Source organism: Periplaneta americana, chromosome 12 (assembly GCF_040183065.1).
Source record: "Periplaneta americana isolate PAMFEO1 chromosome 12, P.americana_PAMFEO1_priV1, whole genome shotgun sequence".
Taxonomy (NCBI): Eukaryota; Metazoa; Arthropoda; class Insecta; order Blattodea; family Blattidae; genus Periplaneta; species Periplaneta americana.
In genome coordinates this window covers 42,251,284-42,276,029 of record NC_091128.1, presented here as the reverse complement: position 1 = coordinate 42,276,029, position 24,746 = coordinate 42,251,284, and the positions used below count along the sequence as shown (strand labels likewise).

Sequence of the window (24,746 nt, the reverse complement as noted above, 5' to 3'; positions counted from 1 at the left end):
ACTGCAAGATGAATTAAACTGCTCTTCAGTAATAGATAATGTGTTACGCTCATACAAGAAAACAAGAAATAAAAGCATGTTTTGCAACATGTACCTCTCTAATAAATGCAATTAATTATGAAATAGTAGGATATAGGCTAACAAATAATAAACATAGCTTCTCTTTAACTTAAGCAGTTTTACATAATGAGGCTTATAATTAGCCTAGGCCTAATTATTTTATTAACTGTTACATAATCATGTACTACTTATATGAGCATCATCACACTTTTAGAAAAAAATTTAAATTCCTGACTTCTCGCGTAATTCAGAAGTGTTTTTTTTCTGTTTTTTGCCAACACAAATCCAACTCGAGCTGGAATAGATGAGTATCTTTAAATCGTCTATGGAACTCTTCCCAGAGATTTTTTAAAACATTGCAGTATTTTACACTGTTGAACAGAAGGTCAGTGACTGAAGGCGTTGAAATTATAAACATTGTACTGTGAGATCTGCGACATCCACAATGAAATCTTCATCTGAAAGCTTTTAACAATATCTGTCAACACAGATTAATTGATTCTTTCCTTGCGATCTCAATTTAAAAACGTTCAGATGCTCTAATACGTTAGTTACGTTCCTCGGTCCATGTAGAGTCAACTAGTTCTGGACTGTCTCTGTTTTTCTATTATGAATTCTGATAAATATTCACGTAATTCAAAATATCTGGACAGAACAATATCGTAATAATAAGAAACATAGTTAAACTGAGAATTTATGTACGAAAATGTGGACAATTTATAGACACAACTCGTAACTGACATGTAACGAATTTACGCCATTAGCAGCACACACTTTTGTTTGTACTTTATTCTGAAAACATAAATACAATGCTGTGAGGAAGAAGCTCTACAATACATCTTTACATACATTTACTACTATTTAATGTCAATAAAATCAAACTAATTTGAATATTATATCATTCTTTAGATGAACTAATAATTTCAGGCGTTCGACACTGCTTGTCTTTATAACTAAATAATTTCCACAAACCAACCTCATCTTTCACTTGCACAAGAAGTCAAGAGTCCAGTCAGCCTGAAACTTACTGAACGACTTCTTCATCAATGTGTAATGTACAACCCTTGTGTTCACCAGTGACTTGTACCTGCGTGCCTTACGTGCTCTGATCAGCGCATACGGGCTATGAGCACGTTTGCTCTCTCGTTGACATCACTGGCTTACTACCTCTCCTCTCCAGGCAGCTTCCTAGCTTGAGTTATCTGTATTGCCTTTCCAGTTCGTAACTTTCGCATGTTAGTTTTTTTAAGTGCTCATTATTGAAAACCAACCAATCTTTATCATGCCTCATTAAAAATACTCTCCCTTTTTAAGAGAAATACTGCATTCTTTTCCATTAGCTGAGGGTTCTCTGTGTGTCTGTAGGTGCAGCCAGCTGAATTCGACTATGGAACAGGAGAGGAGGCAGCAGCGCGAGTTATTGGAGCATTGGACAGTCTGGGGAAGCAGCTGCGGCAGCTCAAGGACCTTCCCCTGGAAGTGAGTGGTCTGCAGGGGACATCGCCTGTGTTCCGGTACTCTGAAGTGTTTCCACCCCTTGCCACCACACGCAGGGTACCCAAGCAACAGTTGCTAGATGGACGCAGCTTTCTGCTTATGATGCAGAGCCCTACTGCTGTTGTCCCACGTTGGGTGCCTCCTGTTGAAGGTACTTGTCAGTGGTTGTTCTGTCACATTTCTGCAGTGAATTGTTTTTTTGTAATATAACTGATAACAGTATGATTCTGTCTTCTAAACTATTTCCAACTAAAGATTGAAGTAGACATAAACAAAACCGAAATGTTGTTGTTGTTTTCTAATGCCAGGCGTTTGACAATAAAGTCATTTGACCTCTTGCACTCCAATATTTTTCAAAGATATTGTCATGGTCAGCCACTGAAGCACAGATTTTGAGATGTTCCGAATCCATTTCTTGGTTTGAGTTGCACAGTGGGCAGTTAGGGGACTGATATATTCCAATTCTATGCAGGTGTTTGGCCAAACAATCATGGCCTGTTGCCAATCTAAATGCAGCTACAGACGATTTTCGTGATAAATCGGGAATTAACTATGGATTATGATGCAGAGAGTTCCATTTTTTCCCTTGAGATTTCATGTTGGAGTGAAAATGGCAAGTTGTAGCTGATTTAAGTGAACACCATATTTTAACGTTTTGATGGCTACTTCATTTACACACAACCCCCAGAGTGTCTGGAGGACCACAACTGCTGTTGGTCGACGGGACGGGTCCATTGGACCTAGCTGGGAGATCTTGTTGATCACCAGCTTTCCCTCCTTAAGCCACTGGAGGACGATTTTAGTGCCATAGCAGGTCAGCACTAGGAACAGAAAAGTAGAAAGAGGAGGAAGGAAAGGGGAATGAACCCCTAGGCCTCGGATGCTCTAATGCCATTGGGTTGAAGAAAGTAAGAGTTCAGTACCGAAATGTATTACTCCGCAATCACAAGCTAGCTACCAAAGCAGCCACCAGGGTGCATTATTTTCAGCAAGTGAGCACGCAGGGCAGCCATCATCTGATATATTGCAGACAACATTTCAACACATTCATTAAAGTAACCAGTAAAATGCTCACAGAGGGTTAATAACAAGACTTACATGCAGGGTTGCAGATTTTAGATCTACCAAAGAGGGACATTCTTTTTTCATCATAATATACAGCACTTACGTTTCGTTTTAAAGAACGAATAGTATGAATATGGGCAGAGTTGACATTTTCATGACTACAAAAAAAAAATAAAAAACGAAATAAAAATATCTCTTTATATACAGTTGAAGAAACTAATATGAATCTCAAAATTGAAATTTTAATTTTAAAAACCATATCGTAGATACATGTTTCCAATACAAAATAATATTTATCTGGCTGTAAGTTACATCAAATTTGGTTACATCACGTTTCTCTGGCGTCTTTCTGAAGGGTTGTAGCAATAATATGTTATGCCAAATTAGTAACTTAATGACTTAATAGTAGTTCTGTCTCATAGATTTCTCCAGCTGTTTTTTATTAATTCTAAAGCACAAATTCCAAAAGATGACACCAGATGTGACAAAATATTTAAATTTCAGTGTTTATTAATTGATAACAAAACATCAAATTTACTGAAACCTGAATTCATATTTATTTTATGACACCATATTACTGCTCGAAATCCATAATTTAACATACCGTGCAGTATACATTCTGAGAGCTTCCTACATATTTATTACTGGACTTTAGCATTTTTAACAAGCTTTTCTCCATTCTCTTCGCCATGCATTTGGGATGAACGTCTCTGTTTAGATGTTTAGAAATATATTCACCACTGAATTAGCTGTTACAAACCTTACATTTGCCAAAATATTCGTTTTTTCTAATATGAAAACCTACATTGTTAAGAAAATTAATTTAAATTTGTTGTAATTATTTAGGCCTAGGGCAAAATAGTTAGCCTACTAGGTAACGATACAATTATACAAGTGACGTTAATTTTCTAAAAGAGGGACATTTTGCATCCCGCCTCGAATCGAAGCGGGACTTGGGACTTTTATATGAAAATTGGGACATGTCCTGCCAAATCGGGACATCTGGCAACCCTGCTTACATGATTTTAATAAAGATGTTAAAATGTTATTAATATAATAATTAGATTCTACTTACGTCACTGTGTGAACTAATATACCATTAATCAGAACTTAATAGTGGCTCTATTCCCTGCATATCTGACACAACCACAACACTATAACACACGCTTCGTGTACTGACTGCTTTAACAATAAGCTACTACAGTACAATACAATAATCACTGTCATCTGCCACGAACAAACTATAACTGAGACACTGATCTCGACCTCATATGATGCGAGAAAGACGAAGTTGAGGATTCACAAAGGCATCTTTCATGTGATCGTTCTCAGAAAGCACACGTGCTAGAGGCAGAGGGGAGACGAATTTTGTGCTGACAGACACGGTGATTCAGTAACACAGGGATATAGGGATATTGAAGAATTTTCATTAGTTAGATATATGCGCGTTGGTATCGAAGAGTTCATTATTTCTCTACTGGGAATAGTGGCTTTTCTTTTTCTGTAGGTTCGTGATTAAATGTTATTCTTTGAAGAGTGGAGAATTTCTTTAATTCTACAGAAATTTCTTTGAGGTTGGCAACACTGAATCTCGCACTGTGTTATACGAGCTGTGCTGATGTGCTCTGTGAAGCTGCACATCGCCTTGGGAGGAACTTAATGCCTATTACGCATGCACGTTGCCATAATACACGTTACAATGATTGATCATGCAATATCTGAAACTATTAATATAAACATATTGTTTAAATCTTAAGAAAGTGTTCTTATAAGCATGTTTAATTTATCCATATTCCATGTATATTATACATTTTATTATTTTAGAAGGAACTATTTTAATGTGAGGAAGAAGATGACAAGCATGAGCTTGGAGGTGTTGTGCGTTCAATAACCAATCAGGAACCATTATGCCACGTGCATTTATTTACATTTACTTCAATCTTTAGCTGGGAAGAGAGTATGCATTTGTCATTTTGTATGCTGGATCCTTGTAAACTGAAGCTTTGCACAAGCGACAGAAAAAATTCACTATGAAAAGAGAAGTGTTGTTGGCCATTTTCAGGTGCTTGATAATGGTTGGTTTACAGAACTTCTTGGTTAGTTTACTCCTCATGATAGTTGGATAACTTGACCGAGATTTTCTGTCAGACTGTTGTCATCTTCATTGAAACATTTAGACTAAATCAATGCATTATTTCCTCATCTTCAAAAAATAAATAAAGCACATTAAGAGCCAAGGCCGACTAGCAGATAGCTGGCTTCATGTCCACATGCTTCTGCACAGAGGTGAATGATCGTCCAGAAGAGTTGGAGTATTGTGTGGTTAGCACCATGATCCCTTCAGCCGTTCTAGCTGGTCGTAACCAGATTTCGCTCCCCAAATGCATATAATGCTGGATGGAGACCAGTTTCATACACTGAGCGAAATTTTAAATGAATCGGGGAATACTAAAACGTTCTAAGTCATCCAACCTTGTTTTTTGGAAAACTAAAAAAATTTGTTTCTTTACTTTCAGGGTTTGTTTAAAAATATGAAAAAATTAAATTTTAATATATGACCTAAACTTGAGCTAAATCATGACCAAAATCACTTTTTTTTTCTTCTATAAACCTAAAAAAAATTCAAATTAGGGTGTCTGACTTAGAACCTTTTAGTTTACTTTCAGGAAAATTAATAAGAAATTGAAAAATTGTTAATGGAATATTTATTTTCTATAAACTGTTTTGTGTACGAACAAAAGTGTCAACTAAAATTCACATTTTAACAAAATATATGAGAAAAAAATTGAATTGGGTTGTGTGACTTAGAACCTTTTAGTTTACTTGAGGGAAAATTAATAAGAAATTGAAAAATTGTTAATGGAATATTTATTTTGTCTAAACTATTTTGTGTACAAACAATAGTGTCAACTAGAACTCACATTTTAACAAAATGTACTGGATAGAAACGTATTTTAGGCCAATTTTTATTATTTTAATCAACTTCTTGCTCCTATGCTCCACTATCTACGCCTCCAGTGGGCAAGTTTAACAACTCTTCATAAAAGTCCGTGTATGCTAGAGGTACATATGGCAATAGTGATCTAATGTCTTTTACTTTTTGTGGTTTTATATGTACTTTACCTGTCTCGTACGCTAATCGCACTGGAAAAGATGGTCGAGGGTCACTGTTGTGCAATAGCTTGTACGTGTTTACTAACAACCCATGAATGTGGCTTCTTGTGACTATGGTACCTTTAACAGCTGTGTCACCATCATAAGTACAATGCATTACAGAACTTATACCAAATTGCACTTCGTTTCTTTTTCTGCACCTGTCGCCCTCTTGTTTCCTCGGATACACATGTTTTCTTGTAAAACTCTTGCCACCAGTCTTTAAAATTTTTAATGTCACATATTTCAACTTCTCCTACTGTAAACTTTCTAGATAAACTTGAAGTTATAATAATTTTGGTCAACTGATGCATGCTGTAAAATCTGTCATGTTTTCTCGTGGTCCTTTTGACAATTGCGAAATCCCTATCGCAGGGCAAAAAAGAATGCCCTCTGATAGGATAGAATTGTCCAATTTTCTCAAATCTCCCCGAATCTGTGAAGGCCATAAATACACTATTGAGAGCGTGGCTTTTATTCTGGCTTCCACAGTTGTCACAGTAAACATGAACTTCTTTTATATCATTTAGGACAGAGCTAAGGTATTCGAAAACGAAAGAACACACCTCATTAGGGCCTTTTTTTGCTATGCCTTCATTGTAAATATACAAATTTGCATGGTTTTTCTTGACATCATGAATGCAGAATTAGTTGACATTTAGTTGTCTCAGATAAAAAGTGCCTTGTACAGGGATAACTGGCAATGAAATGTTCTGCATATAATCGAATGCAATGGCAAGAAAATGATGTTGATCTTTAGAATTGTCAGAACATATCTCAGACTGAAGCCGTGAATAAAACTTTTTTGATTGATTAATTCTACTTATATTTTCTCCTTCCATTTTCAATCTCTTACTAACACTGAAATCTTACAAAACAAACTCAGCTGTCACCATTTCAATTTACTGGGAGAACAATCTAGCCAATACAAACAAAAACCCTCTGAGTCAGTCTGGCCAATGGAAACAAAATGGTTCTGTGTCACTGACTCACAACGTTTTTGTTTTCACTACGCAATACAGAACTCTTATATCACCATGCAAAGAGACTTGACTTAGAATATTTTTGCATACATAGTTGTATTTACCTTCAAAGAATGACTTCCCGCCATTAAATCAATTTCGTAAAAATAGTGACTTAGAACATTTTAGTATTCCCTGATTCAAATACAGTATAACCCCGTTAATACACTCGTCAAGAGACTGTAACCTTAAAGCATTATAAGCAGGACAGCACTATAGACGGGAAATGATTTATGAAATGGGGAAAACTACTTAGTTACCACTTCATAGGAAACATATTTTATTGTGCATTAGAATACAAAATGCAAATAAAAGTTCATCTCATATGGAAAAAAGTATTTGATTGTTGTTTGCCTTGTGTTTGTACTGCTATTAACATTTTCTATGTGGTTGAAGTCACTATAAATAATTTCAATTGATACACTGTTAGGAGCAACACTAATATAATAGAGATTTCCGCTTTGTCATTTTGCACTATCAAACTTGCTGCACAACCCACAGAAATCAAAGGATGATTAAATTTTACAGAAAGGACAGGAATGTATTAACAGGGAGACTGTTGAGTGTTTAAAATCCTTTCATACAAACGAAAGTACTAGTAGATACAACTTCCGACAGTGCTGACCGCAGGTTTTTTCAGCTAGAGGGTAAAATTTCTTTCTTGTACTCGTGGTGCAATAGTCATTAGTACAGTCACAGCAACATATTTCTTCACCACACATTTAAAACATAAGTTTCGCAATTTAGCCTATACGAAACTTTTTACTCATTTCCCATCCAAAAAAAGCTCTACAAGTGGGATTTGGGAGCATTACAAGAGGGTAAAATTATACAGAATCATATTGAAATATCCAAGGACCAAGGACTATATAAAGAGAGCATAATAAACGGCATAGCATTATAAGCAGAAGTGTATTAACGAGGTTTTACTGTAATAATAATAATAATAATAATAATAATAATAATAATAATAATGTTAAGGAATCTTTAAGATATCATTAAAAGATAAGTTTATGTCTAATGACTTTTGAATTGACCTAACAAAAATACAGAATACAAAGGCAGGGTTGGTTCATACTTAGTACTTAAACCGTGAGGTCAGTCTGTTGTGCCTAACAGATTTTAATAGCTCTGAAATCTTACTCAGCTTCAACGGTTGAATTACAATCTTTTCTAATGACATCTGTATTATATCGTTTATTATAACCATAACCAAACATTTGATTAGCATCCAAGGCTTAATGAATGTCATTCGTAGATGTCAGGCAGTTTCTTCTCCAAACGCACAGAATTTAGATTTAGGACTTGCATTGTGCATATGTTTTCTAAAGATACAGTGCTTGTCTTAACTAGCTCGTCATAATTCTCTAGTCAGTTCTCAGGGCTGGGCAGTATTTGAAATACATTTGTATTTTGTAATTTGTAAGGATTTTCGAAAGTATTTTGTATTTTGTATTTAAATACATAAAATTGATGTATTTTGTATTTCAAATACTCAAAATACTTTTTTCTTCTTTTTGTTCTTCAAGTTTTGGATTTCGATTTGAAGAATGAATTTTTGTCTTATTTGCCTACCCATTTCAGTCGTGCTAGCCAAACACTTAGTTTTCGTGCCACAACTGATTTCCTTAATGCCATGAAGAAATCTCCAACAGCATCAAGGATCCATCACCCAACACTTGCTAAATGTTTAGAATTATGGAATGCGTCTAGGAGACTCAAATACTCAGAAATTATATCAGATGTCTTGAAATATCCATTAAAGTTTCTTTGCCCAACTCGTTGGATTTCTCTTTATGACTCAATCTCTCAAATATTGCAATTCAAACATGATATAAACAGTATATGTGAAAAACTGGGATTGCCAACCTTCAAAGATGTTGAGTTTCAGTACCTTGAATAATGGTGTGCAGTTCTGAAACCCATTGCCGTAGCCCTTGATTTAATGCAAAATGAGAAGACGTGCTATTACGGCCAACTTTGCCCACATTAATTTCCCTTAAAAACAGATTACATATTCTGTTACCTAGTAATCTACGCCATCTGTTCCAAGTAACTCCAATCCTAATAAGTTCACTTTCATCAAGATTTAGAGTGATGTTTGATCTGATCCCAGAAGCAAATTGAGCTATTTTGGCAGCTTGCTCCACCCATCATTGAAGATGAGATGGCTACCTGACATTTCCTCACTAAGTGATAAGGAGAGAACACAGAATATGTGTGTGAAATCAGCTGAGCAATTGTCTGCTACATCTTTGGTCAGTTCAGACAATGAAGACGATGAAAACAATTTTTATGTTTTCAACTCAAGTAAAACAGACTTTGAAAAGCAAAAAGAAAATAACTTGTCTGCTGTGGAGTATGAGCTCATACAATTCCTCAATGGCAAAGGGACAACCCTGTGTACTCTAGAGAATTACCCAACAGTGAAACAAGCTTTTATAAATATAATACAAGTTTGTGTTGCTCTACGCCTGTAGAAAGACTGTTCTGTTTTGAAGGATTTATTCATTCACAAGCAAGGGGATCCTTATCTTATGAACATTTGAGGAACTGGTTGTTTTCAAAGGGAGCAGTAATTATTCATATGTAGCATAATTTCATTGCTGACTGGGAAAAGGAAGAAGTTCAGTTACAGTGTTTATATAAAACTTCGAGGTAATGTTAATATAATATTTTATATTTTCAGTAGTATTATTATTTCTTTAGACCTATGTATTTTATCGAGTATTTGAAATACAAATGTATTTTGAGTATTTGAAATACAAATGTATTTTGGTTAATTTTTTAAAAGTATTTTGTATTTCTATTTCAAATACAATTATTTTGAGTATTTTATATTTGTATTTGAAATACTTGGATGTCAGTATTTTGCCCAGCCCTGTCAGTTGTTATCAGGGCCAAAGCCTATGTAGTGATTCAAGAAAGCAAATTAAGAACTGAATCTGTAAATTTTCAGGAGAGATGGCAGTGCAGTTATATCTATTTTCCTCCACTACATATAGAGTTTAGAACTTTGTGAGTCAATTTAGCACTAGATAAAATACTGTTTATGGAAAAGTAGTTAGGTCTGTTTTGATATGTAGTATCTGTGCAAAATATGAAGATATATGATCACTGTTATTTTTCTTTTAACCTTGTACACAGCTGTTATTCAGCTGAGTATGAGTGGCAAGTGGCCGAGTGATATTCATGCTGTGCAGAGGATCAAAGCTGCATTCTACATTAAGATTGCAGACAGCCTGGAAAAGCAGTTCCAACTAACAGCTCAACCCTATCCTGACTGCGTCCGCATCTTAAAGGTATGTGCATTGAAAGCTATCCTCTATGCAAGAGTTGCAGTTACAATGTGCAATGTACAGAAAGCATATTGTTGTATCCAAAACTTACATTAAGAGCATTCACTGATACACATCATGGAGAAATACCATGTTAATAATTTGTAAGTATTGTATAAATGCTTGTCATTCTTAAGAAGCAATTTCATAATTGCAAATAAAATTGTGTTTAAAATTGTGCCATTTATTTTAAAATCTTTAGGTAAAATATTTTTGTCATTTTCTATAATATAGCATAGGAAAGATTCATTATGGCAAAAGAGAACTTGAGAATAATAATAATAATAATAATAATAATAATAATAATAATAATAATAATAATAATAATAATTTATTATTATTATTACTTACTTACTTACTGGCTTTTAAGGAACCCGAAGGTTCATTGCCGCCCTCACATAAGCCTGCCATTGGTCCCTATCCTGAGCAAGATTATTATTATTAGTATTATTATTATTATTATTATTATTATTATTATTATTATTATTATTATTATTATTATACAGGTTAGTTAAAAGTCCCGCACCATCTAAATAACTTTTGAAGCCTACGGGTCAGTGACATGAAACTTGGTATGTGGGGATAACCATATACTAAGAACACAATAATGGTATTACCGAGTTTTTTCTACTTCCTGTTTAACCGGAAGTAACTCCAACTCTCTTATTTTAAATGGAACACCCAATATATTATTTTATTTTTGAATAGTACTCATTAAGAGCTTTTAAAAAATTACCTACACTTGATACTTCTGTACAAATTCAGTGTTACTAAGTCAAGGAAACAGAAAAGTGTATCGAATATTAAAATAATAAACACGCCACCTAAATAACTTTTGAAGCATACGGTTCAGTGATATGGAAGTTGGTATGTGAGGATAACCATATGCTAAGAACTCAATACTGGTATTACCGAGGTTTTTCTACTTCCGGTTTAACCAGATGTAACTCCAACTCTCTTATTTTAAATGGAACACCCAATATATATTTTTATTTTTGAATAATGCTCATTAAGAGCTTTTCAGAAAGTACCCACACTCAATACTTCTGTACGAATTCAATGTTGCTAAGTCAAGAAAACAGAAGTGTATCAAATATTAAAATAATAAAATACTTCTTCTTTAACAAAAACAAAACAAAGCTAGCTCACCTTCTAAATTATGTGTTCAAATTGGTAGCCCTCAGCTGCTTTACAATGTGTCACTCGATCATAGAAACCATTTAAGGAATGATTTAACCAGGCTTTAGGAATATCTTGCACCACTTCCATTTTTATTTAGCAACACTGAATTTATACAGAAGTATCAAGTGTGGGTACTTTTTGAAACATTTAACGCTCTTAATGAGCTTTATTCAAAAATAAAAAAAATATATATTGGGTGTTCCATTTAAAATAAGAGAGTTGGAGTTACTTCCGGTTAAACCGGAAGTAGAAGAAACTCGGTAATCCATTATTGAGTTCTTAGTATATGGTTATCCCCACATACCAAGTTTCATGCCTCTGAACCACATGCTTCAAAAGTTATTTAGGTGGTGCGGGACTTTTAACTAACCCTGTATATCTAATTACAATTGAATTTCAATAACATCGACTTGAAAGAGATTATAAGCAAGGTAAAAGTGATTTATCTTAAAAAGTTACACTGAAGACCACCTACCAAAAAGACAAATACTATAAACCTAGAGGCTACAGAAATGTGTAATAATTAAACTTTTATTGTTATAAATATCTTACAAGTGATTTAACATGAAGATGACTTTTATTTATCTATTTAAATGTCTATTCCCTCTTCCCTAGTTACTCAGAACCGCTTGCAGCAAATTACCTGACATCACTTTGTTAATCTATTACTATTGCTGCTTTTATTTTGGTAAATGAACTTCAAAAGAGTGATTGACTGCATTAACAACACAACATTTACAGCTTAATTGATCATCATTGTGGTGAACCTTCCTGTCAAAAATACAAAGGGACATGTTTTGTTGTTCGGCATTCTAGCTTGTAAATGTTGACATCTGTATGAAAGGCTACCATCATAAAATGCTCGAGTCCTCATTTCTTGCCACCCTCCTGGCTGTTGACCTTGTGTTCAAGTTATTCCATTCTCTCTACCCACTGCCAAGGGTTGGTCTAGTTATCTTAAAAGTCTTTGGAAAATCATACTTATCTGTAATCATAAGTCCATCACCTCTGCATAATTATATTATGGTAATTAAGTAGTTATCTTTCTTTGCGTATTTTCAGGACGGATTTGTGTTTCAATTGAAGGTGGCACATCAGCGTGAGATTGTCCTTCTCAAGGAGACTGTTACCCCAGAGGGAGTCACAAAATACCGGGACACTGAGGAGTCCCTTGCCCTTGAAAAGAGCATCATCCACCTCCCAAAACTGACAAGCGCCTTGCATGGGTAAGTGGGCTGCATCTGAGATCCATTGAGCAAGTTTAGCATTAGATGTCTGCCAGTTAATGTTTAGTAAATTCGTATCATTTCTAAGAGCTATTGAAGGTTATGCTAGATAAAAGATCGATGAAGTATAAACTTCTTTACATAAATATAAAGGACTAATTTATAAATATTGGTTAATTTTAAGAGCTTCATACCTTATTGAAGTGAGTGGTTTTGTTTTTTGGTACTATAATTTCACTAATGATACATCACAGTTTTATATATATATATATATATATATATATATATATATATGTATTTATTAACACTACAATTGGGTATACACCTGGTGGCACTGATATATAATATACAATAATACCATTATAATTATACAATAATTGCAGCAATAAAAGAAAAATAAATAAAATGGAAATAAACCTAAATTTATTTCTAACTATAAATAAATAGATGCAGTAAACCTAGGACTATAAATAAAACTATTCTATAATAACGCCTACAATAAGCAAAAGTAAACTTAACTTATAGGTACTTCTATTTCACCCAACTATTACCAATTCAAGTAATTACATATCACCTTAATTAATTACAAATCAACTTAATTACATATCATCTTAATTAATTACATATCACCTTAATTTATTTACATCTCAATTACATATCATCTTAATTAATTACATATCAACTTAATTAATTACATATCATCTTAATTAATTACATATCAACGTATTTAATTACATATCAACTTAATTGCATATCAACTTAATTAATTATATTTCTTAATTAATTGCATATCATATTAATTAATTACATATCATCTTAATTAATTACATATCAACGTAGTTAATTACATATCATCTTAATTACTTATCAACTTAATTAATTACATATCATCTTAATTAATTACATGTCAACTTAATTAATTACATATCATATTAATTAATCACATATCAACTTAATTACATGACACAACTTAGATAATTACACTGCACCTACAATTACATTTTCAGTCTAATCTTCTCAACCTTTTCTTAAATGTATTGATTTTGAGAGGACCACCCTGAAAGATTGCCACAAGTAAGCTGTTCCAGTCTACTATTGTCTGGTTAACAAAGGAAAATTTTGCCACGTCCGTTCTTTGTTTTCTACATTTAAACTTCCTAATATGATCTGCCTTGCCTAAGTATGATGGTGTTGCTAATCTAGCATTGATGTCGGTCCATGCTTTGTGTCCCATTTGTGCCTTAAACAGTGCGGTGAGTCTGGTTTTTTGTCGCCTTGATTTGAGAGATTCCCACCCTAAGTCCTTTACTATCTTTTCACCATGACCCTTTCCCATTTTGACATATTTTGCTGCCTTGCGTTGGACCTTTTCTATTGAATGGAAAAAAAATATATATATATATATAAAATAATAAAATTCTGTAGTGTTAACAGCCATGGTACAAGTCAAGGAATTGTCATCTCTGGTTGTGATAAACAGCTTATGTGAATCAATCTTCTTAATGTATCCAGCTGTTTGCTGACAACATAAACAGATTATGTAAAGAGAAGGTGATATTTTGTATTTAACAAGTTTTCATATCATTTCACTTGAACTGCAGAATACCCCAAGGTTGAACTTAATGATGATTAGAGACCGGCACAATGTGAAGGAAATTTTGTCAAAATATCAGAATATGAAATTGAATTCAGTAAAAAAATAAAATAAATAAATAAATAAATAAAATTAATGCTAAAATATCTTCGTTCCTAAACCATTTGCAACTGGTTTTCAACATTACCTACAAAATAAGTGTTTAGAGATTACTAGTTTTGTTTGTTTTAATATGCTACCAAATAAAATATAATAAATCTGCATCATTAAAGTTTTTCAGCATCGTGATATGCTTATTAGAATGCAAAAACTAGGTAACTCAATTTTATATACTGAATAAAAAATAGTTCTTGCATTGGCTGGACTCAACACATTACAGTATAACACAAGTAACTTTACTATATTTTCTGACAAAAGATTAAAACCCATGTAGTTGCAAAAATAGGAGAAATTAAGTAGACAAAGATGGTTGGAACCTGTTTAAAATATTTTACTGGATTTGAAAGAATGAGTAAAGGTGGAATAGAAACCACTTATTTTGGCTTCTCGAATTCATTGATGCTACAAGTTTGGAGGCTCTAAAGTAGGGTGATCAGACATTTCTGTTTTACTAGGATATTCACAGTATTTGCTACTTTGTCCTACTTTGCCTCAAAATGTTTACTCAGGATGCAAAAATGTCCTAGTTTCCTTGCACTGGTGAAAATGTTTTGAGAGGTTTTTTATTTCTTTGGAGGAAGGCCGCAGGCAAGCACCCAGCCTTAAGCTTATTGTGCAGCCTCCTTGTTGGGATGTTTGGTGAAGTCCATTCAGGATCGCTCTTCAACCACATGATTCACTGCATGGTGTCATCAAATTGATTCAGCCACAGCATCCAGTCCTGATCCTCCGCCTTCCTGTAATGTTGTTCTGCGGCTTCCTCAGATCAATGGCATCTGTTCTCAATTCATATGCTTGAATCTGCTGAATCCTTAACCAGAAAATCATCATGTCGTCATCGATTTCAGACTCACCAAGGTGCCATCTGTCTGAGGGAGCTTACACTACCCTGGTCGCCAACAGTCCGGTTAGAAGCCCCTGCGGCCTGGCTGGATGTGTGCAGCTCCCGCAGACATATGCTGCCTATAGGCAGATCCTTGAACCATATCCGCCATGTCCTGGTAACCTATTAAGATGATTAATAAAATGATACTATTGAAGACGAAATGGGTCCGAGGTCCAATGCCAATAGTTACCCAGCATTTCTGCTTCGAGTGGTTGAGGAAAAACCTCAGAAAAAACCCAACCAGGATTTGAACTCGGGCCTGCTCGTTTCACGGCCAAGAACGCTAGCTGTTACTCCACAGCGGTGGATGAGAGTGGTTTTATTTGCGCGCGAAATGTAATGAGATTCACTGAAATTGTATTGGCAGCTTCGGTTAGGTGAAATTGTGCAAAAATGTATTTGCTGAGATTTTGTTGTGTCTTACAGGGAGCAATGCAAGTCTGGAACAAGTTTCTAGCCTCATGAACATGATGAAAATAACTGTGCCTCCATAAATTTAGTTAAAGCAGCATTAATTGTTAAAACTCATTTTAATCTGTCTTGTGTTGACTTCTACACTTGGATACAAACTGAACAAGTCAATAGTTTTGAGAACTACATACAACCAGGGTGCGAATTAACAGGGGGGATGGGGATGATTTCTCTCCTTTGTTGAAAAGTTATTCCCCTCTCATAAATTCATATTAACATCCCTGCCAGGGATAACTTCTATCCCCCATCACAAAATATAATTGTTTTTATGAGTATACTTTATAACGTACAGTATACAGTAAGCAAAGAAAATATTATTGATGTATTATCATCACAGGCAAGCTGACAATCAGTAACTTAGGAATTACACATCTTATCTTAAGCCTGCTCATGGATATAATTATTATTATAATTAAGATGCAAGACAAACAACTCAGTGCGACCAAGCGTTGAGCTGTATCGAATGAGGATAATAATAATAATTTTATGTATGGTATTCTCTGTCTAGAATTCTATCCCCCCTCATCAGAAATAATAATTCGCACCCTGCATACAGCATACAAGATTATAGGGTTATCAACTTATTGTTTTTGAGATACGGTAAGTTATATGTATTGCTGTTGTTGCATTAGGATTAAAATTATAGATCTAGGCAAATTTAATATATATTCTTTCACAACAGCATACATTTGCAGTTGTAATTGCCTAAATTTTAATATTTATAAAATTTGTGTTTGATATCTCTCATCTTAGAAGGAGTGATCACACTGCTCTAAAGGAGAATTTGAAGCTTTCAATTGCCCTTGGAAATCCAGAAATATTAGTGGAATGGGTAGCTTTGGTTATTCAAGTTTTTCCTGGAAAAACCTCTATTGTCTCATAATGTCTGGAAAGCCCAGTTCAGTGATAATTACAGAAATATTAATGGATGGAGAAAAAATCGTGATATTATAAAAGCATATGAGATTTTTATGAAATACGAAAATTGATAGAAAGAATATGAAATATGAAATTTTTTTGACATTAATTGATCTGTACACATCGTGAATCGAGAAAATGCTTGTTCCCATACCGCTAGCAGAAATGGTTTAAAATATTAAATTTCATATTTTGTCTGTCACTAATAAAATTATTATCAGCATCATTATTTTCCTGCTATAATTACTACTAGTATTACTTGTAGAAAAGTTTAGTAATGTCTTTGAAGTGTTTGCTTTCATAATTATATTTAATATTTAATTTTTTTTTTTCTGCAGTCTGCACCAGCAGTTCCCTTCATATGGCCCCACATGCTGTCTTGCAAAACGATGGCTCTCTGCACAGCTGCTGGACCCACATCACTTTCCAGAAGTGTGCACCGAACTGTTAGTTGCATCGATATACCTCATGCCTGAACCATTCAGCCCTCCAAACCAGCCACAGCTCGGCTTCTTCCAATTCCTCCATCTTCTGGCAAACATTAATTGGAACACAGAACCTGTCATCCTCAACCTGAATGGCGAAATGAACAGTGAGTATCTTGCTGAGCACTGTGTCCAGTTGAGCATCAAATGAGTTATGATGTTGTCTACTAATGCTGAGTTGTTGACAATGACAGTATTACCCTCACCATATTCACCTTCAGCACCACAGATAAATACGTGTACAATTCTTACAATTGAAACAGTATGGCAGTATTGTTATTGTTTGTTACATTTCTAGGAATTCACGGATTTAAATAATTATTATTAACAGACGGAATATGATATGCGTAAATCACTTCGTGATTTAAGACGGCGCTTATTCCATCGGATCTCGGCCAACTAGTCACTCATTACGAGTGCACCTCAGCACATGTGTGGACTTCGGTCCTAGGTTCATAGATATCTATGACGTAGTCCAGCGGGCGGCCACTAGAGGGAACCCAAGAGTTGGAACTTAAAACTGAGATGATTCTGTCCGACGCCGGGGTGGAATCCAGTGTGGCTTAGTGGATAAAGCATCAGCACATAGAGCTGAAAACCCGGGTTCAAGTCCCGGCTCCGGAGGGAATTTTTCTCCGTTCCATTACTCTTTCATCGTATGATAAATGTAGTTTGTGTTATTAATTTTAATTTTATGTTAACTCTTTCTTGTGCTAACCAAAGCAGATGTTTTAATAAAAGCAGGATGGAAATTTTTAGAGAATATATCACCATTGTTTCACAGGAGATGAAATCCTAGAGATTGAAACTTGGTTCCGTAGCAGTCGTTCAACATTGCCAGCTCTATTTCTCTCCACTCCATATGACAAGAAGAATTCTGTCTGGACAAAGGAGGCTCCCACATTACAGATCCTCATGCGTGTGGCTGCTCTTGCAGAGGAAGCACTCAGAGTCATAGAGGGTCTTCTCTTTTCACCAGTTGCATCTGACTGGAAGGTGTGTTTTGGGCTATTAATTTACAATATTTAAATCTTGAAAAAGAGCCTAATAATTGGTATTTGATTGTGTCCAGTAGTTTCTTCATATCATAAAGACATGTTGAAAATATTTGTGTGGCTGTTAATTTTTTCTTGCCTTTAAGTCATTCCTAATTCTTTTAATATTCATTTTACCATCTAGGTTTGGGTATTCTATTATTTTAAGGCCCAATTGTATAAAGCTCTCTGAGTAAAGATCAACTTCGATCGAAGATCGGAAAGTGAACCGAGTTCAGACAGTTCTTCTATTGTATAAAACTTTTCCGCAATCAAATTACCTTGGTTCAAATGCAGTCTAAGTTCACGTGAAAAGGATTTGGCAACATCGCATAAACAGATGAAGTATGTGATGCGCGGGCCATGTTGTACAGGTTTGTTCAGTGTCTCCAATTTAGCGACTTTAACTCTTTTTCAACCTGCTAATGGCTTCATTGCCAAATGCAAGGCACTAGACAACAACTCTTTTTCAACGACAATTTCTTTTAACTTTTATATTGCTTAAATAGAGATTTAGCACCCCATAGTGACAAAATTGAATCTTTCTTTGTTGATAATGAGAAATCTAGCAACTTTCCAACTACTTTTTGGCGACTTTCCGTGCACTCTGATGGAGAGACTGGTTTGTTTTGTGCATTGTAAATAATGGCGGACAATAAGAAGAAGATTGACTGTTCTGCAAATTGTTATCATGTTATGATGTTTGATACTGCTAAACATAATAAAGCTTTATAAAACGACAATTTTCCTTTAGTAATACAGTTATTGAAAATTTATGAATGAACCTATATATCCATTAATAATTAATGGTTGTTATAAACATAATATAATTATAGGTATATTATTTGATACTGCTGAACACGATAAAGCCTTATAAAATATAAGAATGTTTGTGTATTAAGGCAAGAAACTGAAAACATATATATACCATATGTATTAATATTAATAATGTTGTTGTTGTTGTCTAATGCCTTGCATCTGGCAATGAAGCCATTAGCAGTCGTGCTTTCCAATACTTTTGAACTGTAGTTTCTTCTGATCTTAATGCTTCACAGGTCTTCAAGTGGTCTTCATTCATTTCTGCTGGATCGTTACACAGGACACATATGGGTGAAGCTGAGATACCTATTCTGTAGAGATGACTTGCTAGACAGTCATGATTTGTCAATAGTCTGAAGGCTGCAACTGCTGTTTTCCTTGGTCTCTGGGGGATTATATCTGGGTTGGAAAGTAGTGTAATCCATTTTTTGTCTTTAGCATTTGATTCTATTTCTTGTAGGTATGAATGAGAAAATTTTGTAGTGATCAAGCGTTTTATTGAGGAATATGAGAAATCAAATTTAGATTTTTGTTTTATTGTTGTGCCTTTCTTGGCAAGTGTGTCTGCGGTTTCATTCCCCATGACTCCACAGTGTGCTGGAATCCATTGGAGACGGACAATCTTATTAACTTTTTGGAGTTGTGTTAACATTTTGTAGCATTCTCTTATTTTTGTTGACTTCTTTGTAGCATTTGAACATATTTCCTGAATTGCAGCTTTAGAATCTGAAAGAATTACTGTCTTGTTATATTTATTTAAGGGAAGATTTAATAATTGTCGGAGAGCAATGTGTATAGCCTCTATTTCACCATCATAATTTGTTGTGTCTCTGCCAACAGAATGATAAAAGGAAAAATGTGTACATGTAACTCCAGCTCCAGTAAGGTTTTCTGTGGTTGATCCAACAGTATATATGTGTAGCCATTCTTCTGTAGGGTATCTAGTATTGATCATTTCCAGTGCTAGAAGTTTTTGTATTTCTTTTGGTGTGTCTGATTTACTTATTTCCTCTGTTAATTCCAAACTGAAGGTAGGTTGCAATAATTCCATTGGATTTTCTCTTATAAGTAAATTTTCTCTTTTGTTAGGAATGCTCAATTTGGATTTAATCTGTGTTACCTTTTGTAGGAAACTACTATGAGTTTTAAGGATTGAAGAAGGGAGGTTCTTTTCTGTCCATTTAGAGTTTGGCAGTCGTAACATTTTCGTAATATTAATAATAATGGTTATTCTTTTTGCACAGTCTGTCACTCGTATATTTCAAATAGAAAAGAAATAACTGAACTTGTATCATCTAACTTAATCGAAGAAATTTCTTCAGTCAAAGTTGGCTTTAGTTTAAGACAAATTGAGTAGCTTAATATCAAAGACAGACATCTGTCGTCTCCATAGTTTTGATCTAGAGGCAATGTTTTAATTCACAGTGTTCTTTGTAATATTTAACACAATTTATTTTATAAATATAGCATTAGAGTTTGCATATGGTTTCACTAAAACTGGAAAGAACATGAAAAATTGTATAAAATACCACGGCTATCTAAATTTCGACTGAGGTCAGATGTCCGTCTTTGATATTAAGCTACTCAATTGATCTCAGATTAGACTTTATACAACACAAAATTCCAAGTTCAGCTAGAACGAGGATCAATTTAACCTCTGATCTAAGATTAAATGGTTTATACAAATCGGCCCTAGTCTTATTTCTGATATTTCAATTCTGTCCTAGATCTCTTTGTTCATTGCTTTGTGTGTGCTTGCAGCAAATTTTCCGCCCCCCATTGGAAATTTACGATGTAGTAATTCATCTGCTTCCACGTGTTAATCCTCGGCGGTATGAAGCAGTAGATGTGAGATATGAGAAGTCGAAGTATCAGCTTCCAGCATACAAGCAGGAGCCTGGAGAAAAAGTTCCACTCACAGGATTCAACCCGATATACTGCTTTTTAGCAGAGTTGAGGGTAAGTTGAAGCATGGCACAAGGTATATTATTCAGTCCACTTTCCTTTTCAAGTCAACTGTAGTATTTGTGTGCAGGATAAAACAAAATTGGTGTATTTCTATGTAAGGGTTTTATTGTGCACAAAAAATACAAGCCAACAATGGTTTAATGATTGTACAGGGAATGCTAGAGTTATGGAAATAGAAAGTAAGGAACCATAGGTTGCCAGAAAAAGAATATTATTGTATTGTATTCAACCCAGGACTGTTTATTAAACTGCAAGGCTATCGTGAGTATTGGCACAGCATAGATCGTTGCTCAAAAGAAAGAAGTTTATTTTCCAGCAAAAACCTCAGTATTTGGATGTAAATACTCGTATCTCCTGAACAAACAGATTTCTGAATGGATTGTAAAACAAGATTTCTGACTGGATTGAAAAACATTTTGTTACGCTCTTTTGATCCTATTAAAGATCAGGAGGTGAGACCTGGCATATGATCTGTGGTGAGAGGGGAAAGGATGAGCGAACAGAAAAAAGAATTTGATTCAGAATGCCAGTGAAGTGGGTCCTCCGTAATCCCACCATATTCACTTCCCCCTTTTTCGAAAAAAATCAGATTTTAACCATATTATACAGTTACTCGTATACAGGTAATTACATTTAACATCTTAGCGCTTTGGGGCATATTTTGCATCTAACAGCTGCTTTTCTGCATATTTGTTCCTGAAACATACTTCTCTTGTTTTATCACTATTAATAATGAATGGCAAAATTGTTTTCCAATTTCACTTGTCCATATGTTTTATGCTTCTGTGAATCACTGTATCTTCTACAGTCATCTTGGCCACCATGAGTTATAGAAAAATGTCATGAGCACACACTACAAAACATGTGAAGCAACTAAACATGGCCTTTCCTTTATGTAATTGTCTTGATGTTTTTGTAGTACTGCTGCTGTCTTATTGGTGGATGCAGTTTGAGAATGTATGCTTCATTTCAGAAAACACTGTCTTCTGACTAATGGATGTAATTTGAGAATGTACACTTCATTTCAGAAAATCAGTAATTGGAAATTAAAATTGGAAATAACAGTCACATTATAGTATATGTAACAGATAAAAGCTGAACATAAAGTGCCGAATTTATTAATTTTGTTCACAATTTCACAAACCATACCATATACTGGCAACGTAACATCAGATTAACCTACTTTCTTGTTTTAATATCAGTGATTCTAGCAGATGGAAGTGATTTCACCGTATAGGTAAAAGATGTTGATAACTAGAAGCAAGCAGTGTGCGTGTAACATGAAATAAATGCAGGAGATCGGAATTTAGTAGGTGGTATCTTAATAATAATAATAATAATAATAATAATACCAATGGGACGAAAACATAATTTTAAACACGAAAGTTATGCAATTGTCTCTAAATCGCGAAGATTATTGTATTAATGTGAGAGAGTAGAAGACAGGAGCTAATTGCAAGTGATTTACACATTATGCATAAAAGTTAGTAGGCCTGTGATTTAACTACAAGCTGATGATAGCAAATCTACAATAATGAGCTGCTTTCTTCCGATACAGCTCGTGCTTTGGCCACACAGTACAATCTTACACAGTCAACCTGTTCAAAATAGCAGACATCCAAGCTTCTAATATAAATGAAACAGTAGAGCGAGGACACTAAATTTTTGTAGTAAGTGATTATCAAATTATAACTTGTATGAAATTTGTTTCTTAGAAGAATTAATTGTAATAGAATCTTTTTGTCCATAAGCTTAACATCATGATCAGCATTTTGGAGGAGAGTAGGCTATGAGTTTGACTCTGAGCTACATATGTATATGAGGAAGAAAAAATTCGCTGCATTATGTGTAAGTGCACACAAGAAGCTTTTGTGCGTTACTGAATTATTAAAATCAATAGTTTGTCAGAGGAAGAACACTTGTTTATGTACATTTTCAGTTGATCAGTGAAATATTTTACTAGTCAGTGATGTATGCAATGGAGGGGGAAGGGAACCCATTATCTCCTGGCTTATTTGCTTCATGAGTGATGTCTTATTGGTGTCACATATGAAGTTATGAGGTTTCAACCTGTTTCAGGACAGTTGACTAAACAACAATGGTACACTTATTCAACATTTTGTTCTCAACAAGGATTAGTAAAACTTTTAAAAATATTGTTTGTTATGGTTTTTCGCTAAACTTCATGCATCATAGTAATTTCATTTGCAGCAGTACATTTTGAATGTGTCCTTTGCAGGAAAACTATGGTGATTATGCTCTGTTTTTCTACGACATCTATGGTGGTGACGTCATCACAGTGTTGTGGAACCCATCAGTCTTGTTACCAAGGGATTTTAAAGTAAGTGAACAGCTTTACATTATTCCATTGTAAGATGACCATTTTTATTGAAAGTAGAAGCGTAAATCAATTTAAATTATTATGTTGAAACTTCGTGATGCAGAAATATTGTTTAAACAATTTTGACATATTAGTTTTGGCACACACTTGTGTTTTGCGCAGTCCCATACTTGGCATTTTCCACAGCCTGTCAAAACTTTGGATTTTCTATAACCCACTTTCTTTTTGGCATAAAGCAGTTACTTTTAAAAACAAAAGAATTCGAGATTTCTGGAAAGATCCTGAGGTTTAAAAGACTATAAATATGAATTGTGAACTCTTGGTACATAAGACTGTATTGGTTCACCAAAGAGATTTACTTTCTCTGCACTCCGACCAAGCCTTTGGTTAGCCTTGCCTTCTTTCGGGAGTTTACACAAATTCTAACTCCCCTGATTAAATGCAATTCTTAAATCTTCCTTGTCCCTCCCTAAAAGTCAGTGATGAATTTTATTGCATATGGGTTTGTAGATTAGCCATTTCAAACTTGTGTTACAGTAAGAATCAGATGCTCAGTTCAAGATACTGAAATTATGTACAACATTGAACTTATGTCGATTACAGTATTTCACTACAGATGTTAGTATTTTGTGGTCAAAAATGTTTTAATTTCTTCTTAGAGTACTGTGTCATTCTTACATAGCATTTGTACAGGGACACAAATTCCACAATTTGGGACATCTGGCCGAAATCTACGGCTGACCACTAGGATCCAGAATACAAAGCAGAGGTTAAATTAAAAATACAATATGATTGCGGAGAGAATACGGAACAATGATAAATTTAAAAATAAAGTACAATTTGATTTCGGAGAAACATGAGATGAAAATACATTGAAGGGTAATGAAATGAAGTAAAAAAAAAATTACATAGTATTATACAAGTGGTTTTGTAAAATGGATAATGAATCTCTCAATACCATTAGAATCTCTCAATACCATTAGACAAATTTTGTTAATGTCCTCATTAGATTCTTTTGTTTTCATCATTTCTTCATTTCAGGTTTCACATGTAAATTGCCATAAGCCTTCCCAGGAGGACTCTAAAATAAAACTGAATGTTGACGCCATTGTAGAGGACTTCCACATCTTGGGAACAGGCATTATTGCGTCGATAGATGTGAAATCCAGCTAGCACCAAAGGTGAGAATATATGCTGTGCTTACATTAGGACAAATTTTATTTCATTATCCAATATATATTTTAGCGATACTAGCTTCATTTATACTAGAGACCATTTAGGATTTGAGATAAGGGCACTGATCTCATGAGAATGACAGCACGAAGTTCCCAAAGAAAATATTATGCTTTCCAATCTTTTTCTGTGATGAAATTGTTATATCTTCATCAACCTGAGAGGTGTAACTGATGTATTTTCAACAGGCACAACTTCAGAAACAGCCATCGGGCGTGGCTCAGTCGGTTAAGGCCCTTGCCTGCCGGTCTGCTCGGGCATGGGTTCGATCCCTGCTTGGGCTGATTACCTGGTT

General features: G+C 34.5%; 1 protein-coding gene across 2 annotated transcripts in view; it reads left to right on the top strand.

The window, feature by feature from the left end:
- Mat89Ba (nucleolar protein 6 Mat89Ba) overlaps positions 1–24,746 on the top strand; it is a 90,308-nt gene that overhangs the window by 64,802 nt on the left and 760 nt on the right. For both annotated transcript variants that reach the window (XM_069841155.1, XM_069841156.1), the window contains 8 exons: positions 1,426–1,708; positions 9,945–10,099; positions 12,380–12,543; positions 16,910–17,163; positions 17,841–18,052; positions 20,671–20,868; positions 23,117–23,218; positions 24,260–24,399. In XM_069841155.1, the coding sequence (XP_069697256.1) occupies positions 1,426–1,708; positions 9,945–10,099; positions 12,380–12,543; positions 16,910–17,163; positions 17,841–18,052; positions 20,671–20,868; positions 23,117–23,218; positions 24,260–24,391 (1,500 nt within the window). In that variant the 3' untranslated portion in view covers positions 24,392–24,399. The remainder of the gene's footprint in view (positions 1–1,425; positions 1,709–9,944; positions 10,100–12,379; positions 12,544–16,909; positions 17,164–17,840; positions 18,053–20,670; positions 20,869–23,116; positions 23,219–24,259; positions 24,400–24,746) is intronic.